We start from the raw sequence: 12460 nt of genomic DNA, 5'->3' as shown, positions 1-12460 counted from the left end.
TGGCTCTACTGAGTGCACCTTTCTAGTTGGCCATGAATCTCATCTCAGACATCTCGGTCCGACAGCATGATTGTCCTCTGTTGCTACACACTAGGTATAATTATCCCTCTGCCTCCTCCGCTCTCTCGTCTCCGGTATTGAGTCACATCAGCACCAGCGCCGGGGCTGTGATGAAAACGTATAAAAGCCGCGTATGAAATATGAGCCTGTTGTAACAACGTTGTCTCACAGCATGACAGAGCGGTTTTATTTCACTGCCACCCTGGCCGCGCCGTCTGGCAAGGTTTTCATATAATAATCAGGGATGAATTACAGAATGCGGAGGGGCTTTGATTGGCTTTGTTTTTGCACTGATGCAGTGCTTTTTAACGAGGGCCCGCTGAATGTTTAATGGGCAGATATTGAATGCCATCGAGCTGGTTCGGTTCCCCATTTTCACGATGTTCCTACAGTCCCTGGCGTTGAATAGTGTGTCACATTGGCAATGGTGGATAGCAGTGGTGTAAAGTAACTAAGTAGGCATTACTCAAGTACTGTACTTAAGTACAATTTTGAGGTATTTTTACTTTACTGGAGTGTTTCCAATTTGCTGTACTTTTACTTCTACTCCACTACATCTCAGAGGAAAATAATTGTACTTTTACTCCACTACAATTATTTTTAAACTTCAGTTACTAGTTACTTTGTAGATTTTGATTATTAATACTTGACATACATTAACCACTTCAGCCCTATATACATTTCGGCCATTTGAAAACAGCTGATCTACAAGCTCACAATGCGTTGCGATGCGACGCATTGTGAGCTTGTACGATTAGATCTGCTATTTTCAAAAGATTTTCATACATTTTGAAAACTTGAAATAAAACATTTCTGCATAGTGAGTACTTTTACTTTTGGTACTTTAAGTACATTTTGATACCAATACTTTTGTACTTTGACTCAAGTAAACTTTTACTTAAAGGGATAGTTCACCTTTTTTTGTTGCATTCCTAAACCAATCATTTGATGACCAGCGGACTGGTAGGCAGCAGCGGTTCCGGTAGGAGACACATAGAGTCTCCTTTGTATCTCCTACCGGAACCGCTGGTCATCAAATTATTGGTTTAGGAATGCAACAAAAACAAAACATATTCAGGAATTCAAGTCTCCATGGGGTGACTAATCGCTAGAAAATGTGTTTGGGTGAACTATCCCTTTAAGTAAGAAATGTGAGTTTCGTCCACCACTGCCTGTTGTCAGGCTGCTATGCTGGCTCCGTAACTTAGGAATCACATTAGTTTTAATTTGAAATGTTTTATCCCATAATTACTTGTTCCACTACTACAACATAACAATGTTCCTTTTTTTTTTTTGGTAACTTAGGTGGCTATCTGCAAATGTTGTTAGGTAGTAGGTATTTGTCACAGTATATTTGTGTATACTTGCACAGGCATTCCCTCTTTGTTTCTACTTTTGTGGTATTGAATGATGAACCATGCATTGTCTAATATTTAGGAATAGAACAGTGCTTGGTATTTGTCTTGCTCTCTTCCATGTGGTCATTGACATGAATCGTTGCAAAACCTCTCATATTGTAGATGATGTATAGATATACTGGTCTGGGACGTCATGCTACTGTATGATGTGATCTTATAATCAAAGCCAGAGCTTTCTCTTTTTAATCTTGTAACGATAAAAGGACATTTAGTTCACTTTGAAGCTATAAATGAAGGCATTAATCACTGCTGTGACACAAACACGGGTCATCCCAGTAATGACATTACATTGTCGGATATAGCCTACAGAATGGGAGGGGTGTTTGAGACAAACAGACCACAGCGGGCAGTTGGAAGAGAGTGGTGTCATGTTATGACAGGATGGCGGTATGTCCATGTTTACTTTCCATGGGGTGATGATCTCTCTCTCTCTCTCTCTCTCTCTCTCTCTCTCTCTCTCTCTCTCTCTCTCTCTCTCTCTCTCTCTCTCTCTCTCTGTCTCTGCATCTCCGTCGGGCAGAGTGGAAAATGTGATCAGTCAGTGAATTACTGCCGTGTTTATCGCCTCGCTCCGGTCAATAAATGTCCCTTCTGTGCTGCTGGCTGCAGGCAGCCAGGCGGACTGGATTGAAGGGTTTTAGAGGTACAGTATGTGATGGCCAGTGGTGAAAAGTAACTAAGTACATGTACTCAAATAATACTATCCTTAAGTACAGTTTTCAGGTATTGTTTTTACATTAATGGAGTATTTCCAATTTTGAAGTACTTCTACTCCACTACATCTCAGAGGCAAATATTGTACTTTTACTCCACTGCAACTATTTGAAAACTTTAGTTACTATGCATATATTTCGTCTATTTGAAAATAGCAGATCTACAAGCTCACAATGCGTCGAGATGCGACACATTGTGAGCTTGTAGAGCTGCTATTTTCCAAATATATATATATTTTTTTACTATTTATTTTATCCCACGATTTTGCAACCCCATTTTTTTCACCCAGTGCCAAGTCTAAGTAATCCTGATCGCTACACTCCCTCTGCCAGCCTAGGGAGAGCTCAGAGCCGAGCTCATGCCTCCTTCAATGCATGAGAGCTACAAGCCTTCTTATCACCTGACAGAGGGGAGTTTCCCCGGTAGGACGTAGCGCGTGGAAGGAACAAGTTATTCCAACCAGTTCCTTTCCCCTCCATCAGGCGCCCTGGCTGACCAGGGGGAGGCAGTATAGTGACTAGGATTACTGCATGTTTTTGTGAGGGCAACCTACCCAAAATATTTTTATACATTTCATACATTTGAAAACTTGTGAAACGGGACATTTTGCATAATGAGTGCTTTTACTTTTGGTAGTATAAAAAAGCAAAAGTATATTTTGATGCCAATAATTTTACTCAAGTACATTTTGAATACCAGACTTTTACTTGTAACAGATTATTTCTACATTGTGGAATTGTCTCAGTACTTCTTCCATCACTGGTGATGGCCGTATTACAGCAACAGAACAGGCTGTTCGGCTCCACTGTGTGCTGCTTGCTCAAACTGCCTCATTCCTGTGGGAGCGAGCCGCGTGACGCCATCTGATTAAGTCATTTGACGCGTTTATATTTTCAAGGGGAGTAATCACTTCAATTTTGGTTCGTCTTAGTCTGAAAGGTGGGGGGTGTGCTTTAATTCTTTTTAATTGTCTGTACGTGTGCAGTCAGTGTGCATCAGTTGGAAAACAACATAAGCTGCCATTTCAAAAAACTAGTGGGCCTGTTTGGCTGGACCATGGTGGTATAAAGGGTTGGGCCTCTATTACTTTACATTGGAGCCCAGGGGTCTGCAACCTTTTTGACATGAAGTGCCATGTTTTCATTTTCTTGATAGTCAGCATGCCATATCAACGTCAACATTAAGTGTAATTATGACACCACTTCATTTCCAACATATTTTGATTGTCCATAAATATAACAACCTTTATTCTTCTTTTGAAATATTTCAGGACATTGTAAGTAATGATCATTAAACTCAGAGCAATGACCCCATCTAATCTCCCAGACTCCCTCCCCAGTCAGAGTTCAGGAGTTTGAAGCTAGTATTATGTGCAGTGCAAGCAAATTACATCCTGACTACTACTATTATTGACTACATTTTTAATTATATTTTATTTTAAACCAAATGCCCTCTCTCACAATTATGCCGCTGTACCAGTGATCACCCTCCCCTGTGCCAATGTCGGCACCCCTGCCCAAGGTTGCCTAAAATAGCAATAAGCAAGTGATGTCAAGCCCCATTTCCATTTTGGTTCTCATTGCTCTGTTGTCATCAACACCAAACAAACGCAGAGCAATTAGGAGTCTAGATAGTTAGGCGATTGGCTGGCGTGCCCAATAGTTGTCCAGTCGAATTCTTTCATTTGCCTGAACAAAAAAACTACACAGGGGTGCGATACAAAAGACAAGGCCACTTTAACACCCTTAAACCAGTTTGCTGAAGGGACAGTTCTGTATATCCTTCTACCCCCCATCGTACTGTCTACTACAGCTACTTCACAGATCACCCCTCATGGGGAATTCTCTCATTTAAGTCTTATTGGTAACACAGGTCCCCACAGCCTTTGTTTATTTCTTCATTACTTTTTTTTCTGCAAGATAAAATACTAAAAAAGGAGGTGGCTGTCCAATACCTGTAGTAATAAAGAAGAGGGATTTTCATGAAATCCCTGGCAAATCACCCAGACATCCAGCACCACCTCCAGTTCTGTCTTTAATTGGATGAAAAACGAAGCCTCGCCGCCGTGTTCATTTGGTAGCCTTCACTTGCAATTATGCTCCGTTCAGAAAAAGCAATTTAGTGCGTGTGTGCAATGGAGAGGCCTGATGATGCATACTGAAGAAGAGCAGGTTTTGAAGAAGGGCAGACTTCAACGTTTAACTTAGACAGAAAACACTTGTCGAACAAAATGGTTGTCGAACAAAAATATTCGACAGCAGCCTGATGAGGTTTGCAGAAATATGATGACCGCAGGTTCAGCGATGGATTTCCGCCACGTAGATTTTCACTCCAAACTGTTAAATTATGTTACTATATTCTCTTTGTCACTCTCTGCCTTCCTTCCGCCCTCTTTCTTTGACACACCAGAACCAGTGGGGCATGGCGTCACGCTGTCTTCAGCAAAGTAGCACATTTAACGCGTCTATTTTTGAAAAGCAGTCGACCAGATCTGCTATTCTGGGCTAGGTAATGTAGGTTACAGCAGCTATACGCGAAAAAGGGGTTGAGAGTGAATCCTTTCACGAACACAACATATGAAATCACTTTACTGACAAATGCCAACGCGTATTTACCTGATGCATAGCAACGAAGCAAGGAGGTCTCCTCTCTCTCTCTCCCTCTCTCGCTCTCTCTCTCTCTCTCTCTCTCTCTCTCTCTCTCAATTCAATTCAAAGGTGCTTTATTGGCTTGAGAAAACATACGTCTACATTGCCAAAGTGGAACATAACAAACAAAACAATGTATAGACTCTCTCTCTCTCTCTCTCTCTCATATCAGTCGTTTATTAAAGCCAACAGCTTGAACGAGCTGTTTGCTTCGCCTCCCCCCTGGAAGCAATTAGTGACTCCAAGCAAAGCATGAAGGGGAACTAGACCTCTTTAGACCACTTGCATTCACTCTGACAGATTGCACCTACATGTAATACTCAAACAATTATAGTGAGGCGGCTGCTTTGGCTTGAAGAGGAATTAGCTGTAAAATGGTCGTAACTGTCTCCTTAGGGTTTAGTATTGGTAATGAGTGTGTGTGTGTGTGTGTGTGTGTGTGTGTGTGTGTGTGTGTGTGTGTGTGTGTGTGTGTGTGTGTGTGTGTGTGTGTGTGTGTGTGTGTGTGTGTGTGTGTGTGTGTGTGTGTGTGTGTGTGTGTTTCATAAATACACCAGATGTTGTTGTGGTTGATGAAGACTCTAGAGTGTCTGTGTTAGAGCCTGCACCTTTGACCCTAGCTGAGAGGAAGCCTTTATGACCAAGGTCATTAAATACCATCCACTCCTACAGTACATACTGTACCATGCATCTCAGAGCTGGGCTAATAGGTGCAGTCTATTTCATTGGTTCTCAAAGTGGGGACCGGGGACCCTCAGGGGTACTTGAGGGGGTTCCAGGGGGTCCCCAGCTAGATGATGGACAGGAACCAAATGGACCCTTATGGGTCTGTAAGAGTCACCTTAATACTGCACCTATTATTTTACCTAATATTACCTAATATTTGTGTCCTTGTATGCTCTCCCTAATGTGGACTGGACATGAATGAATTGTAAAAATGTGTGAGTGTGTGTGTGTGTGTGTGTGTGTGTGTGTGTGTGTGTGTGTGTGTGTGTGTGTGTGTGTGTGTGTGTGTGTGTGTGTGTGTGTGTGTGTGTGTGTGTGTGTTTTTGCATGGAAGGTGTGTGGCCTACTCACCTGTAGTCAGTACATCTGTAGGTGTTGGTGGTGACATGGATACGTCTGTGGTTGTCGTCAGTGGCGTGGATGCGTCTGTAGGTGTCGTGGGGGCAGTGAATACCTCTGTATGTGTTGCCGGTGGTGTGGCTACAGCCATAAACGTTGTCGGCGACGTGGACACGTCTGTAGGTGTTGTTTGGTCCTCATTCTTCGCGCCTGGAGTACCTGAGAAGACACAAGTACACTAGAGATGTATACCGATACCATTTGTTTCTTCCCGATACCGATTCCCGATACCCACAACTTGCGTATCGGACGATACCAAGTACCAATCCGATAACAGTGAGTAATTTAAACAAATCTTGGACAGTGGTTCTGAAAGTGGGGTCCAAAGCAAACATTTGTGACTCAAATCTTTACTTCTGGGTATTTAGCATTTTGAGATGGGGGTCCGTGGCCAAATACATATCATTTTTGGGGTCCTTGACATGAAAAAGTTTGAGAACCCACTGTTTTAGGCAGTGTCGGCAGCTCTTCCAATGCTGGTATCGCCTCTAATGTACGCAGGTGAACCTTTCACATTAAAAGCACACTTTCATAGTAATGTCAAAATAATAATGACAGACAGAAACAGATTAATATAGGTGTTTTTTTATTTTAATCCCTTCCCAGAGGAGGGGGTTTTGCTGTCTATCCACTGCTTGAAGACTGGAACAGAAAGAGATGGAATATATTTCTTAACCCAGTTCTGTCAAAGGGTTCAGCATGTAGTCGGCCATCCATGGCCGATCGCGGGCCCTGTGCAGTCTAATTACATTCCCCTTCCCTCTCACTCTGTGTTCACACACGCGTGCGTGCGTGCGTGCGTGCGTGCGTGCGTGTGTGTGTGTGTGTGTGATCCGCTATGCTCCCAGACCCCATGTTACGTCATCTGTCTTAGACATGTAAAGGGGGGGGGGGGGGGGCAAAGCAAAGCTTTTTCCATCTCCTCATCATCAGAGTCTTTTGAAAGAGGGTAGCCTTGTTCTATTCGCTGCCCATGTCATAGGGCAGGGGTTCTCAACATGTGGGTCAGGACCCCAGGTCCCCACATGATTATTGTTCAAGTAAAAGTCCTGTAGTCCACATTTTGATCAATTCAAAGTATTGAAGTATTATCACTGAACTTAGCATACTTAAAATGCAAAAGTAAAAGTACTCATTATGCAGAATGTCCATTTCCGAAGCATGTACAGTATATCATGTCATTGGATTATTGAGCAATAACCACTTAAACACCATATTAATACTTGGGCTATTTGAAAATAGCCGACCTACAAACTTGTAGATCAGCTATTTTTGACCGTAATCTATGGTTTTGTCTGCAGTAACTAGCACCCAAAGCTGTCAAATAAATATAGTGGAGTAACTCGGAAGTAAAGTAAAAGTACCAGTTTAATTGTTCAGTACAGTAGTTAAGTAAACATACTGAGTTACTTTCCATGCCTGACGCTGAGCCATCTTCTCAGTTCCTACAGTGCAACTCCCTGCTGCAGTTACAGAAATTCACTTTCTGCATAACAGCTATGAATTTCAATCTAGGCTGAGCACAAGAATCCTGCAGGCTGTGCGCAAGAATCCCCAACAAGCCGTGCACAGTCCCGAGTCCGTGCAGGGAATCTCCAGGTTGTGCACAAGAGTCCCCCCCCCCCCAAGTCAATCTTCGGCGTGTGAAAGTCTCCACAGTGAATCCCACTCATCACTGTTATTGTACTGCTGATCCGGCACAGCTGGACTCCTGGCTCAGCCAAAGGACAGGGAGAATAATGAGCATTGCAGGAAAACTGACACACACACACACACACATACTGTAAGTGACATGTTTTCCGTGGGCACACGTGCACACACGCTAGTACACATTTGCTGCCTGCCACCGCCACATGTGTAACACACTTGAGCAAGTAGTACTTAAAGATGTGTCTGCACTACCACAGGATTAAATACAGAACACTCGCATACACACATGGTTTAATGTTAAATGGTTCTTAAATGGTTAATCTGGTATATCCACATCCAGTTAAAGAGTCATGAAACCCTATAGGCTGATTGCGTATACTGTTTTCCTGTACAGGTTAAAAACTACAGCAGGTAATCTGCAACACAATTTTATGCAATATGTAGTGGGGGGTCCCTGCTTCATCTCTCTCTCTCATCTAAGGGGTCCTTGGCCTGAATAACGTTGAAGACCCCTGCACTAAACTACAGCAGATTAAAAACATGGCAGGCTAGTAAACAATGCAGCTGATTACATTTCAAAACAATGGGTGTGTTAGATTGAGGTGTGCCCAGAGCCATATGGCACGTATGCTGGACTGGTCAATGCTTGCATCAACACACGTACATCTTAAACGAGATTTAGCTGCAGCTGAGTTGCTTACTTCATGGTGTACTATGATGTCTAGCCTTATGCAGCCTACCTTGTTTCTATCCTGCCGTAGTTTTTAACACTTTTTCATAGATTTCATTGATAGTTTCATGACTTGTTTGACAGCATGTTGGATTCATGTTAATATTATAATATAATTATTTTTTAGACATTGATTTGAACCACTTAAACCGTCAATGCTTACCTCTCACTCTCTGTACTCTTCCCCCTCTACACACCAAACCTCTTTGCCGAAAATAGCCGATCTACAAGCTCACAACGGCTCGCGGCGCGAGGCGTTGTGAGCTTGTAGATCGGCCATTTTTGGCTAAAATTCTCCTCAGAATAGGGATGCTAGGGTTCAAGAAAAAAAAAGGTTCCTATCACACAAAGATTTGGAAGATTTGGCTGTAGTAACTCTGAGAACCCCCTAGGGGTCCAGTAACTCTGAGAACCCCCCTGTAGTAACTCTGAGAACCCCCTAGGGGTCCAGGACCCCCTCTTGAAGACCCCTGGTCTAGCGCTCAACCTGAGCTGGAAAACCAACTACAAAATCAGTGGCTATATTTTCGCTGTTCATCGTACAACAATGTATAGGTACTCTATATACAGTACTATAGGACTTAACCGGTTAATAAGTTGCCCTTTCACAATGCTAATGACTTGTAGCACCTGTGCATGCTAATCAGACGGCGTTTTGTTTGTGTGGTCAGAAGTGACACAGCATAAGGAGGGACGCACGTTCCTGCCACGTCACCGCAGCCTTAGGGGACCGCAGGAGCTGTGTGGCTTTAATGTCGTGCTCAATTAGCATGGCTAACGAGCTCTGCACCAAACGAGGTGGGGGGGGGGGCAGTAAATGAGGACGAAGAGCTCCCTCTGCCCTCTGCGCCCCCCCCACACACACACACACACACACACACACACACACACACACACACACACACACACACACACACACACACACACACACACACACACACACATACAGCAGCAGTGACCTCTACTAGATCCTTCCTGTAGACTATAGCTCCCAGCAACTAGAAACCCACGAATGATAAGAACCAAAGAAGAGCTTTAACGCTAAGGCTATGTAAATCAGGTATATGGACATGTTCATGGCATGCGCTATTACTGGAGCCGGACGTTCATGCATTGAATGCTTTGAAGTCAATGAGGGCAGGGTGGACAAGCCTATGAACAAACACTTTTTTCTTAATGATTGCGACCTGTGTCAGATAATTGTTCTGGAAAGTAAAAGGAGACGTATCTTAAGTTTCTAAGTTTTCCAACTAATTGGATAATAGGCTGTCACTAAGTCTCACGATGACAGCCAATATTTCATGCACATTTAACGTCAAAAACTCAACGTCAGAAACTTACTCTGTGCTCTTTAGATACCTCAATCAAATTATATACAGTACTTGCATCGAAAAACACGAGAGAACAATCTGTGATATGTGTTCTTTTATTTCCATGAACCAAGTATTTTACCAAGGTCGCATGTCATTCACAGATAGTGTTTATTCATAAGGTTGTCCTTCCGGCTCTCATTGACTTCAATGCATTCCATCAAACATTCCTGGCTCCAATTTGCCTCCGGAACCACAAAGTGGCGTTCATGTTGTTAACCTGGTTTTAACCCATTTAGACCTGAGCCTTCTAAATCCTTCTGAAAAACGTAAAGATATTCTTCCAAAAAAAATCAAATAATAATGTTCCTATAGCATTATCATTTCTGCCAGGTAGAAACCTCATACTGTATGTCAAAAAGTGTTACTTTTCAGGATTCAAATGCAAAAAAAGTAACTATGCACCACATTTAGAGTTTGTGGACCTGCTACTTTTAATGCTTTTTTTGTGACGCTGTAGAATGATCAAGTTAGAATATGGAGATAAGAGGTTTCCGCCTGACAGCAACGATATCTAAAATGACACATGCTTTCCCGGATTGAAAGGTATAACAACATACAGTATAGGCTTTCCAGGTCTAAATGTTAGACCCTCCAGAAAAATGCGTTTATGCGATCGCAGAATTTACCGCATAATCAGCAAAATGGCGCATAATTATGCGGGGGTAACGTTTTTTCAAAAAGGCCGCATCGCATCGCATAATATGCGCATCGCATAATACACACATCGCATCGAATAATATGCGATTTGCATCGCATATTTCCGCATATTTCGCAACTTTTAACATATTTCGCATTTTTCGCATATTGCATATTTCGCATATTGCCGCATATTTCACAACTTTACGCATATTTCGCAACTTCCCGCAATTTCACCGCATAAAATTGCAAAGAAAAACGCATATTTCGTCTCAAAATCAAGGATTCTAGCCCGCATAATCAAGGATTTCAGCCCGCATAATCAAGGATTTCAGCCCGCATAATGAAGGATTTTTGCCCTTGTTTTTCTGGAGGGTCTAAAATGTGTTAAACCTAATCTTAAATGAGGAAACTCACTGACACTCAATGAAACATCCACAATCGGACGTTTTATTTTAATTTATTTATCAACATGATTGGGGGAGGGTAGAATGCTGCAGTTTTAGTCTATTTATCTCTGAGAACAGTCATCAGCACACCACAGGTAATGCAGCATTTTCTGATTATCAGCAAGAATGGAGGTGCGCTGACAGAGCAACATCACAGCATCATAGGTTCCAGAGGGAGCCGTAGAACTTAATGAGCGTCGTGCATGGTACATGCACATAGCAAGTTCTGTCAGGGAAGTCAGTGCAGTTGCTGCGACCATGGTAGCCGCTCCATACACTTCTATTCTCAACCAATCACATACTCACTTCATAATAGAGCACCCTATTTAACCCATCCAATCGGGGAACACATATACTGTGTCATTTTAGATTTGTAGCTCTAACAATTATTTTATACTTTGGCTATTCAAAAATAGCATATATACAAGCTCATTGAAAAAAATAAAGCAGATTTACAAGCTCGAGCTTGTAGATCTGCCTTTTTTTCAATCGTGATTTTTTTTTGCAAATCTTTGAATATACAGTATGTATTTTTAAAGCGAACATTTGTAACTCAAATCTTTGCTTCTGGGGGTCCCTGGAACTAAATATCTGCCAAAAGCAGATTGAATGAATCGCCAAACCAAAATAAATATATTGCTCATTTTATATTCAATAAGAATATTTTATCCATTCATGAGTTGTCCTGACTGAAATTGGTTTGGGTTCATTTTAGAAGTCCTGCTAACAGAACCACAATTAATCCAAATAACCACTTAAACCCTCTAGACTTAGTAAATTGGACCTGAACTTGGTCTGTACTTCGCTTCTTTCTCTCTGCAACAAATCTCTTGGCAAAAATAGCAGATCTACAAGCACACAACGTTGAGTACTTGTAGATCTACAATTTTTAGATACCCCCCCCCCCCAAAAAAAAAATGGATAAGGGGATTCAAGTTGTTAAAACGACTTCTTGTGTGCTGTACTATATGTCGAGTTGAATGGAACACCAAGAAGAAGTGAGGGTGGGGTCAGATATAATCAAATGCATCGGTGTGGTTGTACAGTATGTGTCATTGATAAACTGTTTGCTATTTGAAGGCAGTGACCTGGTTCATATTTCATGGTAACTTCGTCCTCGGGCTGAACACTTGTGTGTCTCTATAGTCCACACACACACACACACACACACACACACACACACACACACACACACACACACACACACACACACACACACACACACACACACACACACACACACACACACACACACACACAGCCCACGCAGACTGAGGTCGGTCCCCAGATGATCGCTTAATGTGCAACATTGTTTTCTCACTCAGCAGTAAACAAACCAACATGCGGTATAAATGTATACAGGGTATCTGCACATTTCTAAAGTTACAATTTAATAATTTTAAGACCTTTTTAAAAGGATCCATGGCAAATAAGCCAAATATGCCTTAAAGATGGAGTGCCATGATATTCAACCCTAAAACCTGATCATAAGGTATTATTATTATGTAATGATTTTTTTCCAAAAAAAAAAGTGTACAGAAATTGTTAAAAAAACAGACACGCCTCCAGTTCATTAAGTATGCCTGGTTCTCACCTTAGCACCTCCTCCACCACCTTAGCACCACCCACCTGTCCTAGTCCCTCCTCCTCCTCATGC

General features: G+C 42.2%; 1 protein-coding gene across 1 annotated transcript in view; it reads right to left on the bottom strand.

Moving 5' to 3' along the window:
- The window catches only part of prrt4b (proline rich transmembrane protein 4b), a 42654-nt gene that overhangs the window by 11460 nt on the left and 18734 nt on the right, over window positions 1-12460 (bottom strand). The window contains exon 3 of the mRNA XM_084049968.1: window positions 5918-6124. Within this exon, the coding sequence (XP_083906094.1) occupies window positions 5918-6124 (207 nt within the window). The remainder of the gene's footprint in view (window positions 1-5917; window positions 6125-12460) is intronic.

This window comes from Gymnoscopelus microlampas, assembly GCF_963454915.1.
Source record: "Gymnoscopelus microlampas genome assembly, chromosome: 23".
Classification (NCBI taxonomy): domain Eukaryota; kingdom Metazoa; phylum Chordata; class Actinopteri; order Myctophiformes; family Myctophidae; genus Gymnoscopelus; species Gymnoscopelus microlampas.
Note: the sequence above shows the minus strand (reverse complement) of the source record. Positions and strands in the feature narration are given on the sequence as shown.